We start from the raw sequence: 27,808 nt of genomic DNA on the forward strand, positions 1-27,808 counted from the left end.
GTAGCGTTAACGGTAAGTGGAAACGCACAGGGAAGATAATGTTAATGTTTCAGAGAAGAATGGCAATTCAGTGTGCTTTCAACCTTTTGTTGGACAAAAAGCGCCATCTAGTGGGCTGAGAAAATAAAGTAAATTCTTCATGAGGCTTCATTTGGCCATCACTACCATGCACCACCCCTCCGGCCCACCATACTTGGACCTCCGCCACCTTAGCTTACAATGTTGCCCCACCGTGTTTCCCCGACACCTATGTATCAAGTAAATTCTTCATGAGGCTTCATTTGGCCATCACTAGTTGAACAGGTGTACCTAATAAAGTGGACGGTTGACGGTGTAATGTTTTAAATTGTATTAGACAGTAGTTGGGTTTCCATCCACCTATTTTTATTCGCATTTTCAACAATTGCGAAAAAAAACTAGCGAAATATCGCAAAAAAGTTTTTACGCTTGGAGGGGGTGGAAAAGTCAAAAGCCATTTAGATGGAAACCCAGCTTGTGTCTGGTGTTGTTTGAGCATTTGTGTGTGTTTGAGATGTTCTTCCCAAATGATATTTGAATATCTATTTTTTACCCAATTGGCTCTGTAACTTTCAGAAGATGGAGACAAGAACATTTTTCACATCTTTAAGGAGTTTTTATTTCTGTTTTGTGTGTTTTATACAATAAATGCGCCAAATTCCTCTAAAACACAATAATAATAAAATGTGTGTTTCTGTTTGTGTGTGCGCGCGCGTCAGTGTGTGTTTGTGTTTGTGCGCGCGCGCGTGTACAGGGCGGGGGAGGGCTGGTAAAGGGGCGTGGAATAAGACAACATCACAGGCTAATGCAGCTTCCCAGCATGCCATTAATCTCCGTCTGTGGACCGTCTGACCGTCACCCTGGTTGCCTCCATCCGTCCTCTCACCCGAAGGACTCCGAGCCGGACCTGATGGATCTGATCTCTGGGTGTCATCAGTAACGTTAGCGGGATGAAAGCGACATAGTGATTAAGGGAGCATCTCCTCCTCCTCCTCCTCCTCTTCCTCGTCCTTCACTTTTGCACCAGCGGAGCTTGGCTTTCACTCTCCCACCGGCGGAGATATGAGGAATCCAGTGGCCGATGTAGCCCTGACATTCTGGCTATTTCTAGAGGTGAGCGCTGCCTGCTGTTATTGTCCCGAGCGGCGGTATTTTTAGGGCTTTTGACAGACAGACACGTCTGGTGTCCAGCATGGTGCTGCCCCTCTGAGTGTGTTTAATATGTGGAGACAGTAAAAGGTTTTGTTGGAGGCAGATCGGGCTGCTAGCGGGCTGCCTGTGATGTCGCTCTGTGTGCCGCCTGGTATTGTTTTGAGCGTTCTTCGCCAAATCCCATTCAAAAATATCATAATTTCACATTGTTCTGCTTGACACGAAAAATACACACATGATAGAAGACAAATTAGGATATTTGTAACATCAATAGCATCTCCTGGGAACTTCGGCATATAAGTGACCCACCAGGAAACACTTAATATCAATAAAATCTTAACATTGGTAGCACCCTTATCCCCGCTTCCATCTCTCCAGTGTTTTTTAAAAGAACAAATACATGTAAGAAAGAGCAGATGCTGGTGGCATAATGTGCATGATGGATAAAGAGAATGGAGAGCAAACAGTCCTTTTATTGATGATAAAACACACTGACTTGTTTGATAGGATGCTCTGTGAGAGTGCTCAGCAGGCTGTGGAGCTACCTGTGATTCTGTCATCCTTTGTCCTTGTGCCCAGACCCCCATACCTGCTCAGTAGGTTACTGGGCCTGTAGGACACACACACACACACAGAGGTGTGCATGAGGCTGAATCCAGTTCCAGGCTGTAATATCACATTTTTTAAAAAATGAATTTGTCATTATATTTTACTGCATGTAATGTGATTTTTTAAGTGTTGTCATAACATATTTCTCAGAGCTTGATGTATTTATGCTTTTTAAAAACCCAGTGTCGTGTCAGCAAAGTGTTCCTCTTTTCTTTACTGTGTATCACATGCTCTTTTTAAAGGGTGACTTCAGTATTTGTCAACCTGGCCACAATTTTCTCATGTTTTTGTGCCCAAGGGACTAACGGCAACAGCAGTTTTTAAAATTGGTCCAGTACTGAGTGAGCCTGCTGTAGCTGACAGCAGCGAAACAGGCTGCAATATAACCACTGGGGGCAATTGACCTATGGCTAAGCCCCGCCCTCAAACAGGATGAGCCAATCACAGTGTGTATAGCCATTCCCATACACTGGGACATTCTCTGCCTGGACGTCCATTGAAATGCATTACAGAAAGTCAGTTTGTTGGGTTTTATGAGCTTTTTCTGAGATTTGAAGTTTAAAAATGGTCAAACGGTGTGCATGGGGTACATGCAACTCTGACACAAGGTATCCTGAGAGGCTGGGCGACCAGGTGTATTTTTACACTTTAAACCACATCTCAAGCGAGAAAAGTGTCTCCTTTGGATAAAGTTGTGTGGTAACGTTAGACCACAACATCAACTCAACGTGAATAAGATTAACAATGATGTCTACATCTGTTCTAAGGTAAGTCAACATTGTGTTTGAGGCAACATATTGTCACTTTGCTGCAAAGAAATATAAAGTTATCTTTAACATCTCTAGCTAACGTTAGCTAAAGTTAGCCTAACGTTAGCTCCTAGCTGCGTTGTTCATCATGTCACCTTGTTTGCTGGGAGTTCATTAGCCTATTTTGTTCTAGTTTTGTACTTTGGTGATGGTACATCATTGTTAGCTGTTGTCCAAAGGGCTCTAGTTAAGCTAACATTAACTTCTGGAGCTTAGCTTCATTAACTTATCTGTAATGGCAGAGATAACAAAGGTTGGCAAACGTTATGCTGAATGATTCAGTGTAAATACTGTAGCACCAAACTAACGGAGAGACACTCTTGGTAAAGATGGTAAAAAGGCCGTTATCCTTTTCTCATATTCTGAGCCAAAAACCTTAACTTCAGTGGCACTTTAACTTGTTGTCTTTGATGGTGACGGCAACCAGATGCGGTTCACAAGCGTACACTGTGACCTGTAAATGTTGGCTTGTAATTTAAGCTTTTCATCGACCTTCTCAACAATAAAATGATGAATATATCCCTCCAATGCGTAGTTTAGGCCCTTTTGGTTACTTCTCAATGACATCTGATCGTTATGTCTCCAAAAATCATCAGTTGCCTCCTGTGAAATGCCGTGTACTGTGACACCTGCCATAGCGCCGGGCACTGAATGTTGATAGTTTGTCTGAGTGAGTGGAGGGGGCGTGGCTTAGCCATAGGTCAATTGTGCATCGTCAATTTATGCCCACTTAAAGTGTTTGTTTTTGCCACTGACAGACTCAGATTGATATTTTAAGTGTTTGACAACATTATGGAAAGGATCCCTACAAACTTGTAATCACCAAAGCCACCAAACTCCATTTAAATAACAGTTATATCATTTATCATTGTAAAACGCACTTCATTAAAAGTAAAAAATAATAAAATAAAATCACAAAAGCCGTCTTGGTTAGTCTTTACACTGTTCCATCAGTCAACAAACTCTAATCTTTGATTGAAATCAAACCTGATTCACCCAGTTAGATGTGAACATATGCTGCCTTTATACACACACTAAAATTACTGCTCATTAAATAAGGAGTCTGGTGGGTTTTGTGATGGTGATTTTGGGCTGTTCGGGTCAAACAAAAGGATCTTGTGTGTCTTGTGTCAGACACTTAGAATAGCAATCTGAGCCTGTAAGTGGTAAAAACAAACACTCTTTAGTGGACGTACATTGAGGGTGCACAATTGCCCCAAGTGATTATAATGCAGCCTGTTTCACTGCTGCCAACTGCAGCCCTCTCCCCTCCCAAAATTGTTGTTCCCATTAGTCGCAGGGTCCAGGTTAGAGAATATAGAGGTTAGTCTTTAACATCTCATAATGAGAATAATTTAGAGTTGTGTGAATGTTCTGGATGTTACTGAGGATTTAAGGATCATTTGAGGAGAATGAGGGGATGGTGATGAGTTCCCATTTTATTTTACAGGGCTCTGAAGGAAGCACAATGTGGTCACGATCTCCACTCCTCCTGCCAGTCCTGTACCGCTGACACTCATGTCTATTCATGTATTATTAATCAGGGGCCGGGCAGCTCTGCCTCTTGTTATTCTTCTTCTTCTTCCTCCTACAAGGAAATCTGCCTTCCCATGCATGCACAGAACTTTGCACATAGGTTCAGTCCTGCACCAGTTTCTCACCTGGCGTTGTGGGGTAGTAGTCCTGATGGTGGGGCTACAGCAAATTTGAAAATTCATAACGTATTTGTCATGCGTGCAACCACTTTGCAACTTTCACCAAAATGTAGACCGATATAAACAGAAATGTTCAGATGCTTCGAGCTTCAGGAATTATTATATTATGTTATTATTGCACCCACCTCCTCCCACAGTATTTGCCCAGTTGACACCAAACTTGCTCCACAGCATCTTCAGACTGTTCTCCACAAATGATCCAGCCAGATTTGTGAAATATCAAAAATTGAGCCCAAAGTGTATCAGAATGTCTTACTGTAAACAGCTACTGCATATTCTTGCTGAATAAATCTCCAATGTTCCTAAAAAATTACAGCAATTTTGATGTGATTGTAGAAGTAGTGTGGTAAATTGCAGATTGAATCCCAAAAATAGAATTTCAGTCTTAGTCAAAGAAAACTTTATTTCCATTTGCAGTATTAAATTTGGCGGCATGGCTGTGTTCTGGGGCCTCTCTGCCTGTCCTCAGGCCTACGCAGAAAGCCTCGTCTAAAAGTCTCTGTGGAAAGCCTGAGGCAGAGAGAGCACACCTCCCTGCCCTTCCATGTGCATATGACGAAAGCCTGGGCCAGAGAGAGCAAACTTCCCTGCTCTTCCATGTGCCTACATGGAAAGCCTAAGGCAGGGAGAGCAGCAGCAAAGACCCCTCAGGAACAGACAGAGCAGCGTCAGTGACAAAAGAAATGACACTGATAAGTCAGACACAGCAAAAGGAGGAGCTGGGGTGGAGGCAGGTTGCAATGCAGCTTGCAGAGGAAGCAGCAACAGTAGGCAGGCCAGAGCAGTTTAAATAGGGCGCCCTGAATGAGATTCACCAGTTGGTTGCATAGAAAGGAATCATGTGATCTATCAGCTGACTCCCTTCCATCAATCAGCTGCTCCATCAGTTGATTGGGCTGTTTGAGATCAGCTGATGTAGCTGGGATGTGAGCTGAGCGTGACATCATGTCCTGCATGAACTAACGCTATGCTCAATTTTTGACAATATTTTGTTGTCTCTCTAACTACAGCAGTCAGTGGAGGTGAGAGCATCTTTAAACATCACTTACAGAGAAATCAGTCTTTATAAAAATAAATGACAGTAATCTCTATATTGTCTATGAGGTACAGAAATTCTCAGAATTTTGTCTTGAGTACAGAAGTTTTGACACCAGTTTCAAATCTGCCTCTACAGGCAAACCTGACTGCTGAAGTCATAGCGTGATGCCACTGATGATTTCTTATTTGGCTCAATAAGATCCTGACTTGCTCTTGTTGTCTCAGGTTGTGGGTTTGGGTCCTGGGTGATGCAGAATAAAAATGCATATCTACTGACGTTTCTGTTTCTGTAGGCCGACACAGAAGTTAGCGTTACCTCGGTTTCTTCGTCATAAAGCCTGTCGGATTTTTCCATTGGATTTTGGATTATTGCTGAAAATAAACTTTGTGGCAAACAAATATTTATGATCCTGAGACAATTTGTTCAGCAAGATAATCTCCACAAATCAACACCACTTTTATGACTTTTGAAGCCTAAATGCAATCGGCAGAAATAAAAAGCCAACGTTAGGCTATAGACGAACTATACCACGGTCACATGACTTCAACATTGCCACCACTGCAAGGCTGTAAAGCTGTGTTCGGCGTGATGATGTTCTGTAGTCTCATTTAGCAACTTGTTAAGACACATAAAAGCTTCAAAATTCATGGTGGGATATTTACTGATGAATTTTATGTCGTAGAACAGGTAACCGCAGGCCTTGTTCAGGCATCGAACCAAAAACCCACTGACTTTGAGACGAGGGAACCCGGAGTGCTAACATGCTAACTCTTTCCCTCCTGTTTCTGTCAGTTGTCTTCCTCCTCTTTCTTTCTTCACCTCCCTTCTTCCTCTTCTTCTCCTTCCTCCTTAAATGCCCGGCCTCGACTCACTGCTGCACAGCAGCTATAATTCTCATCATTATTATTTTATTTCATTCAGCAGACTTAGGGAGCACATCCATTTTGAATGTGAGCAGGCAGCTGAGGGAGTTAAGCCCTCAGACCTTGTATTGGCTGCGTTCACTTTGATAAGAGGTTCTGACAGCTTGTACATTTGGATTGAGACTGCTGATGTTTTGTTTCATTTCCAATGGCTTTGACCAGCAAAAGCTTAAGTCATTTTACATCTGTCGGGATGGAAAAGCCTCTGAGACAGCAATTAGACACGGGAAGACTACTAGAGCTGGGTATCTTTAAATATTATAATACCAGAACCTTTACCCGTAACCTTTAAGTGATGCAATAGAGTACTTCATTTCATACCATTTTGGGTGTTGCAGAGATGGTGCAGCTGTCGACCCTGAAGTTTCTTCATGCTTAATGAGGTTGTTTATCATGTGACTCATTTCCAGCAGAGCATGTGAGCTGAACACGAGCGCGCAGAGATTGTGAGTGGAAGGATTTTGGATGGACTGCATAGTAGATTTTCTAAAAAGTTAGTCACCCTATCTGGTCTTCATCCCATTCCCAGTTTCGTTTAATAGTGACGGGGAGACGATAATGGAGGACAATTTAGTCTCGACGAAATCAAGGAATGCGCCACTATGGAAACACTTGGACGAAGGAGGCAACCCTTGTTTGCACTGATTGAATAAGCTGCAAAATTTATTTGTAAGGAATAAAAGAAACAACGTGTATTACCGACTTGATGCGTTTTTTTTTTTTTTACAAAAACCAGACCGTTTTGTTTTTTTCTCATACCGACCCAACCCTACTCACACCTGACCCAGAATGCATCCATGTGTCAAGTACACGTACTTTTCCATTAAAAAAAAATCGTCTGCTGCGAGCTCAACAGTGGAATCTACAAATTACTTGAGAAGGAAACTGAGCGAGCAGTGAGGCAATTGAGGTGAAATCTGAACTAATATTGATTGAGTGGCTTTACGGGGTTGTTGCTGCTGCACTTGTTGGCCGGTTGTACATCGCATTGAATCAAAGAACACTTGCGGTGCTTGGCTGTGTGCAATAGGGTGAAAATGGAATTGAATGAAGGTATGGTTAGACTGCAGGAGTTAGGTTGCACTAGGTAGGACTAGGTTGTTTCAGTGGGCACCTTAAAGGTAAGTGGGTAGGCTGTGACTCAGAGGTAGAGCGTGTCGTCCACTAATTGGAAGATCAGTAATTGCTGCTCTGCATGTCGAAGCATCCTTGAGCAAGATACTGAACCCCAAATTGCTCCCGATGGCTGTTCCATTGGTGTGAGTGTGTTAAAAACTGAGTAGTAGGTGGCACCTTGTATGGTAGCCCCGGCCACCAGTGTGTGTATATGTGTGTGAATGGGTGAATGTGACTGGTAGTATGAAAAGCGATTTGAGTGGTCAGTAGTGATGGCCAAATGAAGCCTCATGAAGCATTTTCTTTATTTTATGAGCCCACTAGATGGCGCTTTTTGCTCAACAAAAGGTTTTGTTCTTTGAGCCTCTCTTTATACCATGAGCACCATCTAGTGGGCTCAGAAAATAAAGAAAATGTGTCATGAGGCTTCATTTGGCCATCACTAAACTAGAAAGGCACTCTACAAGTGCAGGTCCATTTAAAGGTATTGAGTAGCGATACCCAGTCGACCACTCTTCAGGGAATATTGTAGAATGTAGCTTAAAATGTCTCACTGAATGAGATGCAGGTTTAGTTTAGAATCTCAGGGATTTAAGATTCTGTCCACACTCATGAGCAGTCTTTTTTTTTGTCACTTAAATATCACGGGCATTATTACTGTAGGGTTTGAGGATGTGCAGGTACATGTACAAAGTTAGGTATGGGGAACAAAACTGATGCAGCATAGTATTGTGATATTGTATCTATACAGGGGTGTCAAGCATCAATCTTTTACTATATTTTTAGTTTTTGCAAATACACATTTTAATTCAACTTTTGGTGCTAAAATAGTAAAATGAATCGCTTTTTCGGTCCACTATGTGGCACGTTATCTCAAAAAGGACTGCAGACTGCTTCTCCAAACTAGAGCAGGACACCAAAGTCACACCAGAGCAAACACCGCAGACCTCCTGCAAAATGCAACACAAGGGTGGAGCAGACAACGGCTCTAACATGGGTGTTGCCATTAAGCAGGATACCCTCATGTGAAGTGTTCGGCTCGCACTTCGTCTGTCCTCTCAGAGAGCATTAAATCTGCCCACAGTTCAGTCTGTCAGGTGTCTACAGCATTTCTGACAGGTGTTATGACGGTGTTGGTCAGTCTGTCTGCTCTGTGTCACATTTTGCTGCAATAAAAATGATTAAAGTCGATAAACAGACTGAAAACCTTATCTCAGGAGGTCAAACTGATGTTGGCAAAGTTTTCCTTTGGGAACTTATTTGCAGTTGGGAAAAAAGTCATCAATCGCAATACATTTTACCACAATACTTAGCATCTTGACCTAAGTATTGTGATAGTACCATATCGTAGGTCGTCTGGTGATTCCCACCCCTAAACAAAGTACACGTCTTAATCATTGAAAAAGTTAAATGTGTAACTGAAAAAGTGTTGTCTACTCTCCTCTGGTGAAAATATTAGAAGTTCTTAGTCGTAGTATTAAGTAGAAACAGACGATTTCACAACTGCGACAATAAAACAGATGTATTAAAGTTAGTAGTGGTGGAATGAAATTTATCATATTTATTCAAGTACTGCACGGAAGCACAATTCTCCACTGTGACTTGAAGAAAGTGCGTTCACACACAGTTTTCACCTACAGTAGAATGAATGAATGAATGAGGTGGCATGATGGTAGCCTGGTTCCAGACCATAGACCCTGCCCACTCAACTGAGTAGGCTTGCATTATTGGTCTGGCATACTTCAGTGAATTTGCGATTTATCTCGTCCAAACGATGGACGGACCAATGAACGCCGGGGGTCTAGCGATTAGCCAATCAGCGCCACGCTGATGTCAAGCTGTACGCTGGTGGGTAACTGGTGAGGATAGCAACAATGGCGACCGCTACAGATCCTACAGACCTAACGATGCTATCGAGGTATTTCGCCACTACTCGCGTTAATGGAGGACCAAATTAAGGAAGCTGCTAAACTGGATTTAACGGCGATGCAGCTGGGCGTGCACGACGACAGAGGCATTTTAAACAGGCAATGCTTGCTTGTTTTCGGCACCCCCGAGGCATGGATACTAATGACGTCAGATTCTGGGTGAGTCGTTGATCTCTACTGATTGGTTAGGGAAAAAATCAAATTCCCTCCCCCTTGTAAATCGCCTTCAATGGAAGCCATGTCAGACTGAAGGTTCTGGGAGCTTCAGTCTGACACTCAAGCTAGCCGGATGGTGCAGTGGCTAGCTTTGTTGCCTCACAGCAAAATGGCTCCTGTTTCAAACCCGTGGTGTGGAATCTGAACCCCGGGGTGGAGGAGCCCTTCTGTGTGGAATTTGCATGTCCTCCACATGTCAGCGTGGGTTTTCTCCAGGCACTTTGGCTTCCTCCCACAGTCAAATATGCAGGCTAGGTTAATTGGTGACTCTGAACAGGCCGTAGATGTGAGCATTAACCTTTTTTCACGAGATACAACTGCAGTGTAACCAGACACACGTCTCTGTCAGGTTGATGTAGATGTACAGTGTTTTCTTCTGAAGTAAAAGTACACATTCAGTAAATAGTATACCGCCAAATTCTTTACCTTGCAGGTGCTTTGGAGGCCTTTTGTTTGTTGATTAGCTGTGCCATAGAATAGCAACATAGTTTAAACATCATAATAAATCTGTAGCTGTCTGGGGCCAAGGTGTGTTACTGAAGTGCGGTGTCGACAGTGAAGTTGTTTGTATGATGGGCTCTGGAGAAAGCAGCAGGAGTGGAGCTGAGTGGGTGAAAGACTTCTGTGACTATAGGATAGAGTTGATGACAGAAATACAAACAGGGACGGCCTCACGTTTGGGCTTTTGATTCCCTCCTCAGCTGATCACCCCTGAATCGCATCGTTTTATTGAATTGTTTTTACACTAATTGACTTGTATTAGATGGAGGTAGGATCAAGAGGAAGCTCGAGTTGAATTAGTGTGTGTTGCATGGCTGGGACGGCTCTCATTTGGAAAGAGAATATACCACAGACTCATTTTTACAATTCATTTCATGCTGTATAACTTCATTTGAAGTCATTTTAAAACACTTAAGAAGTCAAAACTGGTTCATTTGCTCATTTCAAATATCTAATATTAATTCATTCTTGCTGACTCTGAATTAAGCTTTGTGACTCATGGGGCGCTGCATGTGCACCCTCCATTGAGCGGCCAGCACTGGTACAGACACTGGCATACAGGCAGCACATTAACCCAACAACAGCCAACTCTCTGAATCAGAGTTTAACAGCTACAGCTGAGTAAACAGTTGTTGGTGAGATCAGAGGTGTCTGTCTAAACCCTGCACCACCTAATTGTTCAAATGCTGTGGATTATGTGAGTTAGAATAAAACTATAGTCAGTCAGTCAAACTTAAACTGTGATTTTGATGTGAATACAAAGTAATTAGTTACATTTACTGCTGTTTCTGAGATGCTTTTGGTGGTTACAGTACAGTTATTGTGGGGGCGATATATAACTCCTAACTGCTTTTTAAGACAAACAAATTCTAACTAATTCGATGTGTATTTACTGAAGTATGGAAGATGAAGAAGATGAAGATGGAAGGGAGTCAGCTGATAGATCACATGATTCCTTTCTTTGCAACCACTTGGTGAATCTCATTCATGGCGCTCTATTTAAGCTGCTCTGTCCTGCCTACTGTTGCTGCTTCCTCTGCAAGCTGCATTGCTACCTGCCTCCACCCCAGCTCCTCCTTTTCATGCTGTGTCTTACCTATTAATGTCATTTCTGTTTGTCTTTGCTACTGCTCTGTTCTGTTCCCGGGGGGTCTTTGCTGTTGCTCTCCCTGCCCTTCCATGCGCCTACATGGAGCGCTTAAGGGAGGTTTGCTCTCTCCACCATAGCCTTTCCACCTAGGCGCATGGAAGGGCAGGGAGGTGTGCTCTCTCTGCCTTACGCCAGGTGCACAACCTATTTCTCCTGTTTTAACAGAGAGTTTCCCCAACGCATTCCCCAGCCCCAGAACAACGCCGCGAGGACCTGGCCAGATGCGGGCGGCTAGCTAGCGTGCTGTTAGCGAGAGCTAGCAGAAGAGCTAGCAATATCTTCCTGCGAAGTCACTGTACCAACTGAACTGAGACGAGTTGAGTAGTGTGCTATTGAAAGAGCTGATATAGAAATGAATGCGAAATTCTAAAATATAGAGTAATTATCAACCGCATAGAAATCAACCTATGGTCAACAGTCACTCTTAATAGTGGAAAAAAAGCTTATGCTTCTTTTTCTTTTGCATAAATAAATAAGATATTGTTTGTTTACAACTGCAATTGTAATTTATTTCCTACTTCCGGCACTGTTACGCTCCGTTTCTCCTATCTTGTCAACGGCCGAGTAGGAAAAATCCAACGCCTCCACGGTCCGACGGTCAACAGAACTGCTGCCGTGCTGCGCAATAGTCCGTTACTATCCGTCATTTTCACCTCCATTGGAATGAATGACTTTGGCTCAGCGTCAATCCGTCAGTGCGTTAGGTTGTGGACCTAGCTTTAGGCTTTCCGGTAGGCCTCAGGAAAGGCAGAGAGGCCCCAGATCAGAACCATACCACCAAATATGATACTGCAGATAAAGTGAAACACTGTGTAGATGTGAGTGTGCAGAAATCTGTTCTCCCAGTTTGGACTTGTTGTTGTGTTTCCAGCACATTGCAGGTTGTCCTGCACTCTGACTGGTTAAAAAGCAGTTGAACTGAATAGTTTTGTACTTTGTCATTTGTCTCATCGTCAGAGCTGGTAATGTGGGCTAAATGGTGTGTTTGTTGAAAATCAGACTTAAGTCAGCTCTAATGATGGAGTGTGACTGACGTCAGATGTCTGTGTGGTTTTCAGGAACACATTATTTACTGCACAAGTCAGTCGCAATTATCAACTGGAAAAATATGGTCATTTTAACATGAAATCAGCCTGCTGCTGACTGTCCACCTCCTGCAGTGTAAAGAAGTGTGTAGCCAGAGACACTTTGGATGTTGTCAGAAGAATTTTGTACATTTTATTTTCCTGAATTAAACAAATATCTGAACAATATCTGAACAGTGTGCTGGAAGCTTAAAAACTTTCTCCATGTATTATTTAAAACCTCATTTCAGACAGATGTTGGATTACTTTCAGATGCCGTCGGCCTTTTTTGTGTTGTGTGACAGTTGGCAGGATTATTATGAAAATATTTGAAACGCCTCACCTTACATAAATCCCACACAAATAACTGACTGAGCTTTTCCTCAGGCCTTTCAGAGTCACTCAACCATTTATTGCCAAGAGACTGTTTTTTATTGCTTTAGTTTGCAGGTTATCTCTTTAGTTTTTGTTTCCTTTTGCTGTAGATTTTAATTAACATTTGTTTTATATTGTGATGTGATGTTTACTTGTATGCACCCCAGGAAGAGTAGTTGCTACTTTGGTATTGGTTATTAGGGATCTGAATAAACACTCAAGAAAAACCTTTGCCAAGGTCGTTAGCCGTCTGTTAGTGTAATTAATATAAAAAACAAAATAAAATCAGTCAACGGGGTTCAAGATAAGTAAGACATTAGGGTGAGCGATATGGGGAAAAATTCATATCCTGGTATTCTCTACTAAGTGGGCGACATGTTCAGCTGCATCCTGATCCCCTGTTATTTTTGCTGCATGTGTTTTTCCACAGCAGGGCAGGTAGAAGAAGTTTACCTGTTGGAGGTGAGTTGTTTGCAGAGGTGCAGTAAGAGCCTGTTGTCTGCAGCTCTTCATCAACATCTCACTGTGGCTGTTTCTGATTTCACTCTTCCTATCAGCTGTATTATTACACTTGTCTTTATTGAAGAAAAGCTGCAAACAAAGTTCCACTAATACAGTGATAAAGACATTTAATTTCCTGTAAATTCTTCACAATAAAAATCCTAGCTTATTTTGTTATTTTATTGTGAAACAGCAAAGTAAGGAAATGTTGAGTTCTCGAGCAGCAACTTCACACAACTTCTAACACGGCTGATAGTGAACATGAAACAGTGAAATAAAGCAGATATCTAAAGTACAAACAGGACGCAGGAGAGAAACTAAACTCCAAACCACAGAGATTCAGTTAGAAGCTACAGACGTACTGAGAGCTGAACACACAGAGACTTTTACAGACGCCTGTCTCTCTGGTCTCCTGCAGACAGAGGTGAGGAGAGTCTCATATCACACACGCCCTGTTTGAGCGGGATGGTTTTGTGTTGACTGCAGTTGGTGAGACGCCACTGCTACCCGCTTGAGGGCGGGCGGCATGGCTTTTGGACCTACTCTGGAGAAGGAGTAGGTGCGCAGCTCGACGTGGCACCGCACGTCTAAACTGATAACAAACAAACCGGTGCTCGATTGGACATGGCTAAAAGTTACAGAGGAAAAGGCCCACAGTATTGTACGTGTGCTACTGCGGTAACTTAATTCATCTCACAGGCTGGGGGGGCGCATGGTACTGCACAAGATGAAAGGACCAGCTTAACAACACAGCCAGCAGTTAAATACAGCTCATGGAGGTAATTGAAGTAGGTAAGGTAAGGCACTTTAAAACACAGCGTCTGATTGCCACAAATATTGGCAAAACGACTCCTTCTTTGACTTCTTTCGGAACACAGAGGCCTGATACACACATTTGTAGATTTCCACGTACACCTTCCAGGGATATCTCTAAAGGTAAGGTTTTTAGGTTCTCTTCAGTTTCAAAGTCATCCACTGGTAGTTGGTTGTACGTCCATGGGCACACTGCAAACAGGACCTGCTAATAGCTAATTCAGCTTAGTTTTAAAGGCGCCAGTTGTAGGCCTCAGAATAACTCTCTGAACTCATCGATGTATAAGGAGACCTGGATGCAGTGTTGGAGCTTGGTCATTCCTATTTAAGTTAGTCAGTGAAGCCAAAAACGTTAAACTGCAGCGTGTATTATTACCCAGATGATCGTCACGGCTTCCCCACTTCCCAGTTAACCTGAATAGGGATATAATGGTTCAGATGTAAGTAGTGATGGCCAAACGAAGCTTCATGAAGCATTTTCTTTATTCTATGAGCCCACTAGATGGCACTTTTCTTCAACAAAAGGTTGAAAGCACAGTTGACATTGACACTCTTTGAGCATCTCTCTTTAAACCATGAGTGCCATCTAGTGGGCTCAGAAGAGAAAATGCTTCATGCAGCTTCGTTTGGCCATCACTAGATGTGAGTAATATGCGTTTTATTTGGTTATTGTTTCATCCTTATACAAACGTTCCTGTATTTGATCAGATAGATTGTAGATTTGACTGAATATAATTTTGTTGACTCAAACAAAGCCTATGTACAAATTATCTGTACAGACAGATAAGCAGCAGGAACATGACACCAGCGATCACAGTGAACATGACTGTAGCTGTTGCTTGAACGTTTTCCCAGCAACGACTGAAACAGAATTTAGGTCTGTTCATCAGCAGCTTGCAGTCTTGCGCCATCTCAGCCTTCACGTGGTGACAGCAGACACATCACTGAACGTACCACTGAAGTCCGTTTGGATTCAGCCTAACTCCATGCTCTTAGTTAAGAGACTCAGCAGTGCCTCTGCTTTCTCAGTACACTTAGGAAAACCAATCTGTGTGTGAAGCTGCTTGTGCCTTTCTACCACTTCTCCATGGACGGACATACTGTATTACAGTATGGTGCGCCAACTGTTCAGCAGCAGACAAGAGAACTCTACAGAGTCATAAACACAGTCCAGAAAATAACTGGACTTCCCCTGTCCTCTCTGAAAGATAACTTCAGATGATGCTGCCTCTAAAGAGCCAGCAGCGTTCAGAGGGATGCAACTCACCGATATCACCATCTCCTCTCTCTGCTGCCATCTGGAAGGTGCTACAGGCCGTCTTAAGACCTGCACCTCCAGGCTCAAACTGCCTCTACCCCATAAACATAGTTGACTTTGCAATGATATAATTATAAGGTGCAATGGCATTTGGCACTGTGTACAAAGAGCAGCTTTTGATATGTTACATCTGTTGATTAGGGGAAAGTAGGCAGCACATGATCGGTCTTTGAAGTATCGAACGCCATAATGCTCACTAGCTCAGTCCATAGAGACTTGGGTTGAGATCTGGAGGGTTGCTGGTTCAAGTACCCGCCTGGACCAAATATAAAGTGTGGACTGGTAGCTGCCTGATTGCCTCCTGCGCACCGCCAAAGTGCCCTTGATCAAGCTCTTGAACCCTCAACTGCTTGGGGCACCTGTCCAAGGCATCTCTCCATTTAATGCATGCACAGGTCCTGTTTGTGCATGTGTGTGTATTTCGGGCTTGTGTGTATACGACAGCAGATTATGAAAGCATCTACCTCTTGTCTCTGACTGGAGCTTTGGGTTTTGTCGACTCCAACTTGGGTCTTTGTCCACCTCTCTGTTCAGGCCACCGTATCCGTCCACGTGCAAGGGCAGGCTTGTTGTGTGCAGTCATCCCGTTAATGAATAGTCCATATCCAGGCTGGCATGGATGTCGTTTCTGTGTCTATAATTAGAGTATGATTGCATTATCACGCAGCTATATAATTAAGGTTCTCTGGTGTTTGTTTCCTTCCTTCTATATTCAATCGAGGCTGTGAAATTGAGTAACAAAAACTAGCTTACATGATTTTCTAATGTTGTTACATTAGTGCATGATTTCCTCAGGACACAGTGAAGAAATGCTGCAGCAGCCGCAGAGTTAAAAAAAGCACATTTTCTGTGATTAATTGCTTTGTGTTTACAGCATCTTTCTCTGTAGTTTGTGACAGTGTGTCTGTGTGTGTGTTTCACCGCGGCAAAATATGGTCCCGGTGACACCTTTTGTAGCAGGAACTACCACAGAAGCCATTTTGTATTTGCCAGGTGTTTATCTGTCTGTGTGTGTGTCTGTCTGAAGCATCCCAATCGTGCAAGATGCAGTCATGAAACGTTACATGTGTGTAGCTGGGATCAAAATGAAGGACAGGTTTGAAGATGGGTGCGGTCTGAGCAAGGTGGCGGCAAGTGGGGGTAGAAAGTAGGAAAGGGGCTCCCCTACTTAAAGCCCATGCACACATTTGCTTTTAGTTGCGGATCTCTGTATTGCAGCTGGAGTAATCCAATCCCAAGATGGTCTTGAGGACCCAGTTCAGAATTAATCTGATCGGATTTCAGCTGTCAGTTGGCTCACATCTTGAAAGTAGGTTGTGCAAAAGAAGAAAAGGGATTCTGAAATTGGATTAGATCATGTAAATATGTCAGTCCATCTTTTTAAACTAAATTTCGTTGGTAACTTTTCTTTTATTGTAGCCTTTATTTTAGTGCCATGACAATATTTTCAACATGTAACAGGATCCTGGGCATATTTCTTTTTTAAACAGCTGTGCAAAAGCAGATAAAACAAAATAATAATAAAATAAATCAATAAATAATAAAATATTTTTCATTACAGTATAACTGCGCAGGTTTAAAGTCAGGTGTCCACAGTAATATTGACTTTTTGTTACCTTCAGTACCTAGTGCAGGTATTTTGAAATATTAATTTGACCATTCTCATGTAGAAACCAGTATTTACTTGTTTCAAATTACAGTATTTAGATAATTTGGCAGATATTAGGCACTCTCACTGCTAACAGCAGAGAAATGGTAACAACATGCCCGTTAATGCATACAGGCAGACCAGTACATTACCAAATGTACATTGTGTACATGACTCAAGAAGCTCAAACTTCCTCCAGCTCTGTTTCCTCCTAATTGTTCCCACTTCAGGCAAAACACAGACTGACAATCAAATGATCCTTGTTGGCCTGTTGCTGCTTGTTAATGGCATCTGAGGGGTCAGCGGAGATCAATAAGAGAGGGAGGAGGGGAGAGGTGGATGGATGGCAAATGAGAAGAATGGAAGAAAGGAGTGAAATATAGAGGAGATGAAACAGAATGTTAGAGTCCAGCAAGAGAGATTTTTACTGGCTGATATCGACGCAGTTCTGTCAGTATTTTAAAATCTCCTTTTGACCAAGATATTTCCTGAAATTGCCTGTTACAAAATCACAAGAATTTCAGTTCATTCTTGGCAGTGTTTATTGATTAAGACCATAATGAGCAGGGCTAGGTACTCGATACCTTTAAGGTATAGACCGAAATAACCTGGTACCAGTAGCGGTCCTAGCACACTGGGTGCTATAAGCTACATTTTACAAGATAACATTGAATACATCATGAGAACGTTATAATTTACCTCCACCCAATCCTCATTGACACAGTGTAAATCAACGCAACCTCCGTCAGCGGTCCGTTGCGGCCACCGGCTGCTTAGAGGTAATGATAACGAGCTCTCCTCCTGCTGACGTCATGTTCTTTCTCTCCACATCCACTCCTCTCAGTAGTGTCGTGGTAGTTGAGTGGCCACCAGAGAGCTTTTGTGGTTTGACACGATAACGATACAGCGTGATTCGGGGCTCATGTGATGTTGAATAACTCGTCCATCTTCCCCAGAGAGAAGGTAAAGAGAGGGCACTAGCCGGCATTGCCCGGTACCAAGTGGTATCAAAACGTCTCCAGTCCAGCGATACCTGCATTCAGCCCTTTTTGGGCTGCAGGTCTGGTGAAGATAAGCGTGCTGTAGTCTGTTTGACGAAGTCAGGAGTTTAGTGTGCCACCAAAACATTACAAATTATGGCTACTGTAAAATTTAAATTAAAAGCCTCAGTGAAACGCAGAGTCCCTTTCTCTTTGCCACATGTTTTGAGAAATAAACACAGGTCACAATTAGATGCCAGGTCTGGTTGCCATGGACACCATGAAGCAGTTCATTTTTATAATAGTTCTTTGGATGTAAAACCTCTTAAAGCCCACCGGTAGTGATGGGCAAATGAAGCCTCATGAAGCATTTTCTTTGTCTTCTGAGCCCACTAGATGGCGCTCATGGTTTAAAGAGAGAGGCTCAAAGAATGGCAATTCAGTGTGTTTTCAGCCTTTTGTTGAACAAAAAGCACCATCTGATGTGATGATAAAATAAAGAAAACACTTCATGAGACTTCATTTGGCCATCACTACCCACCGGGTTGTGAGTTAGCTCCTTAGATAGCACATACAAATGTAAGTGTTTGAACTTTTGCCAGCCACCCTATGGAGGAAACTCATTTCGGCAGCTTGTATCCGCGATCTCATTCTTTTGGTCACTACCCAGAGCTCATGACCATAGGTGAGAGTTGGGACGGAGATGGGTCAGTAAATCGAAAGCTTTGCCTTCCAGCTCAGCTCCCTCTTCACCACGACTGTCCAGAGTAGCGCCCACATCACTGCAGAAGCCACACCAAAGCACTGATCCAGGACTGGTTCTGTCAGCACCAGTTAGCGGCTAAACAATCAATCAATTTTATTTATAAAGCCATTATCACAAATCACAATTTGCCTCAGAGGGCCTTACAGCACACGACATCCCTCTGTCCTGTCGTCATTTTTTAAAAGATACCCAGCCCTGATAATGAGAGACTAAACTGCTTTGAAATCCAAGACAATAAGAAAACATGATCATGTCAGTAGAGAAGTGTCGTCACCCCTACAGGGTAGAAAAAAATAGGACGTGGCGGCAGCTTGAAACAGTTGTGATGAGTGTGTTCAGGAACGTCTGACTCTTCTCAGGAAGCTTCTTTATTGACCCGTCTCCTTTCACCATCTAACCTACACCATCCTGCAACTTCAAAGGCAAAACACAGCCTGATCACCACACACACACACACACACACACTCCTGCCTCTAAAGCTTTCATGTGCATTTGAGAACCATTTGAACTGTTCATCCCCACAAATGTCCTTTAGCCAAAACCCATCTGAGCTGCTTTTAAAGCAGGGAAACACATTCTCTGGTTGCGTAACGGTCATTTTTGTCCCGCAGGAGCACAGAGGAACATTTTCCTCTGCTGTCAGCGCTTTCACTGAGCTCTAATTAGAGAGGGACAATGAACAGAGCTGGACAGTGACCATTGCTGGCAGAGTGTCGGAGAGAGGATAACAATTAGGTCTAAACTAATGTAGATGGATCGTCACAACATTAAGAAGCCTTTGTCATTGTAGTTATTGTGTGTATGTCTATATTAGAAATATTATTTTATGTTAATATTTGATTTTTGTCCTTTCTGTGCATGTACTGCAGGTAGTATGCCAATAACAAAGTCCTAATTTATCTCGCCTACACACACCATCCTACCAGAGGTGATGTTGTTAGGCAGTCGTTGGCAGAGTATTGGGAGATGAGAGGCCAAAAGCGATTAGATTCTGAGGAGGATTGAGAGGGAGGATCAAGTGTGTTGATATCAAAGCCTGAGCTGTTCATAGGATCTGCTTCAGCAGCACGAGGCCAGCAACAGCAATTAACTGCAGCCAGATAAGTGGACATACTGATGCAAAGAGGAAGGCAGACATATAAATGGTACTTGCATGATGTTAATGGCGTGTCCTCTCTCTTCAGCATTAGAGCCTGTGCTTATTCAAAAGCTGTGGCTGATGTTGAGCATCACATTCATGGTCACAAGAAGATGAATATTAATGAAATAGGTGATTCTGTGACATCAGCACCACTGTCAGGTCTAAACGTCCTCTTTTGGACACGGTCTGCCACGGTCATGTTGTGTCAAATATTATCCTTAAAGGCTGAATTGCATTAAATTTACCTTGAAAATTCACAGTCCCAGAGGATTAAACGTTATTTCTTCTTTTTCCCCCCTTTTTTCACGCCTCTGCGTCTGCAACATGGTTTTCGGCTATTCGTCCATCTGTACATGTGTACGTATGTACATACATCTGTCCTATCATTGTGAATACGCTCAAGAATGCCCCAAGGAAATTTCTTCAACTTTGATACCAATGTCCACTTGGACTTAAAGGATAACATGGGATAAGAATTTTGTGGTTGAACATCAAAGAAAAGCATCAGTGTCCATCTAGTCTGAGTGGGCGGAAGTTCGCTGCAGAGATCAGCCTCTCATTGGGCGGAACGAGCTACCCGCTGAAGTCCCGCCCTACCACCTCCGGTTGTGTAGCAGTTTTCAACCGTTTTCAACACGTCCTTTACTAACTTTTGCGGTGTTTGATCTTGCAGGGATGTAGCCATTTTTCTGCCATGGTTTGCATCCTGTAGGCGATATTTTTGTGGGCGTGTTGCACCAAAACCTGTTTCCCCCCGGCAATATTTTTGCAAGCACACCGTTGCTGTGGCACTGCCCAGAACGATTGTGATTGGTTGAAAGAAATACAAGCAGCCAGGGCATTTTTTTCTCCAATCTTAAAGTGAGAGTCGGCCCAGCCAGACCTTTCTTTTCTTGAGAAAGGTCTGGTGAGCAAGACTAGTGTCCAGCCATCCATTTTCAACCACTTATCCGAAGCCAGGTCTTATTCCACTTATTCCAGATGCCCCTCTCCCCAGCAACACTTTCCAGCTCCTCCTGGAGGACCCCAAGGTGTTCCCAGGCCAGATGAGATATGTATCCCTCCAGTGTGTTCTGGGTCTGCCCCGGGGCTTCCTACTGGTGGGATGTGCCCAGGACACCTCATTTTGTTACTTCATAATGCTCTACATAAAACACTTTTCTGGACATTATTCAGTGTCATATCTCCAGAACAGAAGGGGAGACACTTGGTCAGATACTGAATTTATGACACTAATCTTGGGTTTCCACCTTGAAACTGTGCTGATTGTAGATCTTCTGTGTGTGGAGCCTCCGTGTTTTCACAGGCATGGATGTAAACTGTAAGAGAAACTTGACTGGTGTGCAGAGGCGTACAACTGCGGGACGGTAATTCTAGTTGTCTGATAACAACATTATATTTTCAGGCAAAAACACCTACAGTACACTGCATATCTAATGGGCAGATACTTTAGTGAGTACTCATATATTTCCCAGCTGATGAGCCAGTCTAATTTGGATGGCAGTCAGGTGGTCCACCACTTTGGTCCAAACTGAAATATCCCAACAGCTGTTTGATGGATTGCCAAAGAATTGGATACAGACCATGGACACAGCATTGGGGGCAGGGCCTGATCATTCCTATGGAAGTTGTTCAGAGGCGCATGAAGCCAAAAAATCTCAGTTTCTGTGATATTAATGTTCCCACATCTTCCACTTTATGGGGACCGTAGAGCCAGCGCATTAGGGACTTACGGCCACCAAGCCTGGCCAAGTGGCTACCTATTATTCAAAGTTTATTAAGGATAAACCCCTTGAGATGCATCATCTTGTTTTCGAGGGGGTCCGATACAACAACGAAAAATACCTTCCACTTAAGTGCTCCACTAACTTTAATGGGGATAGAATGATGCAATCTTGTGGTTCTTCTAGACTTTCAAAATGCTGTTGGACTAAATGGATCAAATCCCAACCGTGGAACGAGTCATTTTGCACCTGGACCTGGTCGCTGTAATTTCACCCTTGGCCACAATTTAAAATTGGCTTCAAAGCCTGGTGCTGTTCCTTGGAGCCTGGTAGATGATGTACTTTATTATCATCCCCCTGTTTTTCCAGCTTGCTCCACCTTGCTACACAGATATTCATGGTCCTTTGAGGATGTATCCTCATGACTTTGATGATCCCCTAATGTTTCCCCCAGCACCTAAAACAGGTTGACACTTTGGTTTAGACTGAAATATCTAGAATGGATTTTAACAGAGGTTTGACACTCAGTCCTAGAAAAATACGAGGCCTTAAATTCAGCTGCTGTGTGTTTTAAAATATTTAAGAAACATGGAAGGAGAGACAAAAGTTCAAGTGAACTGGCTCTCTGTCCATCAGATTATAATTTATCTAACTCTGAGTACACACTTTCTGTGTGGGTAACATTTCCCACCAGCGACCTCACTGATAGCAGAACACAGCCTGGACAAACAGAGTGGATGTGCATTGTGTCAGTGAGAGGGGATGGGATGCTTTCCTCTGTTGCAGCTGTACTTTGTTAGCATCTCCTTTGCCATTTTTCTCTCTGACTCTCACTGTGTGTGTGTTCCTGCCATTTCTTCTCAGCCATGGTGTCTCAGTGTGGTCCTATTCTCCACGAGTACCCTGACAAATAACCTGTTGTGAGCCACCAAAACAGCTCCACCTGGCATGCCACCCTGCAGCTCTGTTCTACACGCAGTGTCACAGATGTGGTTGGAGATTGTTGTATTGTTTTAGGCCTGTATTTATCAAACTGCTAAAAGCAAAGTTTTAGACAAAGTGAAACATAGAAGTAACAATCCTTCAATTTTATATTTCTACTTATTAAGTTAAAGCCACTACAAGCAACTATTAACTGGATATGCAAAAGTCTCTGGTTTCTGCTGATTCTGTGCGTGACCTACAACAGCAAATGAGACCATCGGTGTGAAGATAAGCTATTTCTATATAGTGTATATCCATACCTTTAGGAAACTGTGTCCGGGTCCGCGCCAGGTTGCTTCCAGGACGAAACGATTTACGGCACTCAGACGGCACACGTCATCTTACCTAGCTGCTTACATTTATAGTGACTCTTATAAATAGTCGCTATTCCTCCTCCTCGACCCGACGTCCGCGGGGAGTTAAAATAGCAGCAATCATCGGGTAAAAGTTCTGTGAAAGCACTGGACTCACCAACAGTCAGCCACGTCTCAGTCACACAGAGAAAATCCAATCCTCGGGAAGTCAGGAAATCCTTCAGGATAAAGGTTTTGTTCGCTAGCGATCTAGCATTTACCAGCCCAATCCTGGCAGCAGCCGGCGGGTCCACGGCGTTAGCTGTCCGGGGAGCCACACACAGAGGCCGCAGGTTGCGCAGATTCACCCCGCGCCAGCGGGGACGAGGAGAGCAGGGGCCGCGGGGCTGGAACACCTCAACCGGGCTGACGACAGGTACCAGCCAGGCGTTGACAGGGTCCAGTGAGTGTAGAGAAATAAAGAGGCGAGGCACCGCTCCATACTCAGTCCAAGAAGCCGTGGAAGTGCTCGCCCAACAGGCCTTCAGCCTTACCAGCCGACCGCTGCGTTTACCCCGGCGGCGGTGGCGCTTACGCCGGAGAGGTGGAGCTGGGGCGCGGCAGAGGTGAGCTGGGATCCCCGATAGGAGCGGGGGCAAAGTTTTCCCGTCTTGTTGTTCATTCATCCCCAAAACAAACACACGTGCGAGCCAGGTAAGCGTCTTTACGATAATACGTGCTAGAGCTCATGGGAAATGTAGGCTTCATTCCGGCAAAACACTACTGCTTTTGTCCACAGGGTCACCAAAATCAATTCAAAATGAAAGTTCCTTGTAGGGGCTTTAAGACTAAAAACTATTTATGAAATCTTCCAACTTAAAAGCACAACCAGAGCTCTCATGGAGGGAATGCCAAGAGTGTGCAAAGCAGTAATCAGAGCAAAGGGTGGCTATTTTGAAGAAACTAGAATATAAAACATGTTTTCAGTTATTTCACCTTTTTTTGTTAAGTACATAACTCCACATGTGTTCATTCATAGTTTTGATGCCTTCAGTGAGAATCTACAATGTAAATAGTCATGAAAATAAAGAAAACGCATTGAATGAGAAGGTGTGTCCAAACTTTTGGCCTGTACTGTATATATATATATATATATATATATATATACACATACATATATTTAAGAAATAAGAATATGGCAGTTCAGTCAGGATCACTTTAGTTAAAGAAAACTTTTTTTTCTATTTACAATGTTGTATTTGGCGGTGTCGCTCTGTACTGGTGCCTCTGCCTTTTCTCGGACCTAGGCAGAAAGCCTAAGGTGAAGAGAGCACACCTCCCTGCCCTTTCATGCGCCTACATGAAAAGCCATGTTACACAACTTTTTGAAATGTATGTATGTAAAAGTATGGGGTCAGATCAGTCTCATAATGAATGAACTCATGCAGGGTTTTTCACTAATGCACATGCTCTGGTTCACAAATATGTAATTTAAATTTGGAAATTTTCTCCACACTTTTAAAACAATCGCAGAGCTACAGTTATGTGATTGGTTTAAAAGTGTGGAGAAAATGTAAGGAGCCATACGATTGGCTGAAAGCGAACACACCTGATTAACTGATGAATCTGTCAATCAGAGTCATAAATTTGATTGACAGATTTATCAGCCAATGGTGACGTTCGTTGACCTGTGACGTCAAGGGAGTCTCAAAATTCACTACGCAGATTTCTCTCACAAATGTAGAGAGATTCACAAATGAGAAGCAGTTTGTAAATGCACATTCAGCGATTCGCATGATCTGTGAATTTATATTACAAGTGTGCCTCAAAATAATATTTGTGAAGCAGAGCGTGTGCATTCGTGAAAAACCCTGCGTGAGTTCATTCATTATGAGACTGATCTGACCCCATAGTGATGACACCAGTGACTTTCTGAAAAGTTCAGAGATTTTCTACAAGAAGGACTTAACAAAAAACAGCACAAAAAAGCCAGAGTGCTCAGAAATGTTGGGCATGGCTGCATCATTCTCTCCTCATTGTGAACAACTGAAGAAAGATGTTAGTGCTCTCAATAAAAAAATGCCATGTGGGCACAGGCACTAAGAAAACAAGCAAATATCATGCCACTCGTGTCACAGCTGTGGGCATGAAAGACCTCTCGTGCTGGGGAGCATCTGGGCAAGTAATCTGTTGCTTAACATGCATTGTTGAAGCTACAGTTTGTTTATGTAATCAGCACGGGCACCACTATAGTAAAACTTACCTCATGGTACTCGATACAGACTGTTGCTGTAACTGAGTGAGGGTGTTTTTTCCTGCAGATGAAACATCAGATTTGCTCTGAAAAGCTGCTCCCACTTCACTGTGCCACTTTAATTCCAGAGTACTTTTTTTTTTACCACCAGGAGTTAATAGAGTTCAGTGCATAACAATGTGATATGAGCGAATGTCATATCAATTTCATAACCATATCTAAAAACAGCATATTTTCATTTGCACTGAGACTGGAGTTCAGCTTGTTATCATTGAGAAGATGTCTCAGCTGTAATGGAAAGTGATGCTGCCTGCCACCCTGAGGCAAGGCACGTCCCTGCAGTATGATTCACTTCATTTTGCACGCTCTCCTCTCTTCGCCTTCAACCGACTCCTTTTCTCTCCTATCTCACCTTTGCTCTCGTCGTACTCTCTTTCTTCTTCACACTCGCAGCCTATACTGTACCGCTTCTTCGCAGAGCGCAGGATGATAACAGTGAAAATCCTCTATAAGCCACTACAAAGCAGGCTGCATTTTCACAGATCATTTCAGAGACAGTTAATTAAAGGCGCTCTTCAGCCAACCAGCGTCAGTTCTCTGTGCTTTCCCAACTGAAGTCACTAATGGAAAAGGGAGGATTTATACATAAAGGATTCTTTGCATCTCATTGTAGAATTATATCAAATTAAAAAAGAAGGTTTTATATATGATAGAAGACGAAGCTCTAAATATTTTGAGCTTTTGAAATGTTTGGGACTTTGAGTGTTACTTCAAGTAAAGCAGTTTATGCCTCACAATCCATCCAGAATTAGAAATTCTAGGACTAAAACTGCTGTTTGTTTGTGTGGTGTCTATTTTAATAACTATCTAAATCTGTCTTTTATCTTTTACAGTGTGTAGAAGCCAAAAAGTACTGCTGGTATTTTGAAGGCGGATACCCCATCTACTTCATGTAAGTACCACAATGTTGCACTTCTACGACTTCAAACCCATGAACTTGGGGTGGGCGATACATCGATTAGACTGTATAGCGGCTTGTTTTACGTGGGATGTACAAAATGATAAAGTGATGACATCATATATCCAAAAGTTTAAAGGTCATTTGCACTGTGGCATCATAATGTTTTACAAAAACACTTTCCTGGGCATCACTCAGCATCATAACTCAGAAGGGGAGACATTTGGTCAGATACTGAATTGGTGACTCTAATCTCGGGTGACATCCTTCAAACTGTATAGATCTGTGCTGCAGGGCGGGAGATGTGTATGAAGCAACCATGTCACAGACTTGGATGTAAACTGGAAGTGTAACCTGACTGGTTCGAGGAGGCGTACAACTATGTAATTCTTGTTGTTAATGAAATGTGACTTCTCTCCCTGCTTTTTTTTTTTGAACAATTCTCCTTTGTCACACTTTGGCAAAGGTGTAATAAAATCCTCACAATGTTTGTGACAACAAAAAGTGCTGAAACTGTCTGAATCTAGTTAAAGAAAAGAAAAGAAAAACTATCTTGAGTCCTGACTCTTGGTAATCGTCAGGAGACGGACAGAATTTGTCACAGTGCACATAAATGGCGAGCCCACAGAAATGAAAGTTGACACAGAAGCAAAATGCATTGTAATGTCCCTGGAGACTTTCAAAGAGAAAGCTGCAAACGTTGTTGCTTATGGAGGCAGCAGAATTGAGACCACAGGCCTGACATGCTGTTTAAAGGGGCGGCGCCACCTATTGCCTCTCTTCATAGTGGACAGAGGAGTGCAACCTACTAGGTTTCGTGCATGTGTGAACATGGGCATTGCCACAATTAGCTCCGATGTCTAGTGATGGCCAAATGAAGCCTCATGAAGCATTTTCTTTATTTTATGAGCCCACTAGATGGTGCTTTTTGCTCAACAAGAGGTTGAAAGCACACAGAATTGCCATTCGTTGAGCTTTTCTCTTTAAGCCATCTAGTGGGCTCAGAAAAAAAAAAGAAAATGCTTGATGAGGCTTCATTTGGCCATCTCTACCGATGTCCCAACGCAGAACATCACATAGACTTCATCACACAGACTCTCAAGCAGTTCGAAGACCTGTTCAGTGATAAGCCGGGAGAACTGTCAGTCACAAACGCAATTGCAATGCCACACATAGTCAAAAACACATAAAGGCACATAAAGGACACACAGGACATCAGCATCAATCCTAAAGACCTCAACACAGTGTTGGAAAGGTGCCATTACTCAAAAAACAACACAACTGAACTTCAGCGTTACAACCCTGACATCAACAACTGCTTTGAAGCCTGGCCCTTCAACCTTGAAACCAGTGCAGCGAGAAAAACCCAAAGCAGCAGCTCTGTGCCCGCTGAGACTGTCGAAACCGCTGGCGTTGGCTCAGACTGCATGGAAAGTTGTTGTTGGGATACAGAGACAATCAAGCTGCACAGCTAATAATAGACAAAAAAGAGCCGGCTAGATTGTTTGACCAAAGAGAACTTCAATGAAGAATGGTACAAAAATAGAGAGTGGATGATTCTTTGCAAAACCCCCAAGCGAGCCTTCTGTGAAATGCAGATTTGCTGCTGTCAAACAGCTTGTAACTTTCTACAAATGTGGAGACGGTGGCTTTGAAAAGTCTGGAATTAACAACTGGAGAAGTGGCCAAGCCTCATGGACAGCCATGTAAAGCCTAACTTTAACAAAGAGTGTGTCCAAAAAAGGTGCACTTACATCAGTCAAACACTGGTCAACATTCAGCTTGTCAGACAGGAGCGCACTGAGCAGGAGGA

The 27,808-nt window shown here is 43.0% G+C and overlaps 1 protein-coding gene across 1 annotated transcript in view; it reads left to right on the forward strand.

Annotated features, from left to right (window-relative positions):
• Positions 1 to 812: 812 nt before the first annotated feature.
• vopp1 (VOPP1 WW domain binding protein) overlaps positions 813 to 27,808 on the forward strand; it is a 39,997-nt gene continuing 13,001 nt past the window's right edge. Inside the window, exons 1-2 of the mRNA XM_049565643.1 lie at positions 813 to 1,131; positions 25,931 to 25,989. Of these exons, the coding sequence (XP_049421600.1) occupies positions 1,081 to 1,131; positions 25,931 to 25,989 (110 nt within the window). The 5' untranslated portion in view covers positions 813 to 1,080. The remainder of the gene's footprint in view (positions 1,132 to 25,930; positions 25,990 to 27,808) is intronic.

Source organism: Epinephelus fuscoguttatus, linkage group LG21, assembly GCF_011397635.1.
Source record: "Epinephelus fuscoguttatus linkage group LG21, E.fuscoguttatus.final_Chr_v1".
NCBI classification, from domain to species: Eukaryota; Metazoa; Chordata; class Actinopteri; order Perciformes; family Serranidae; genus Epinephelus; species Epinephelus fuscoguttatus.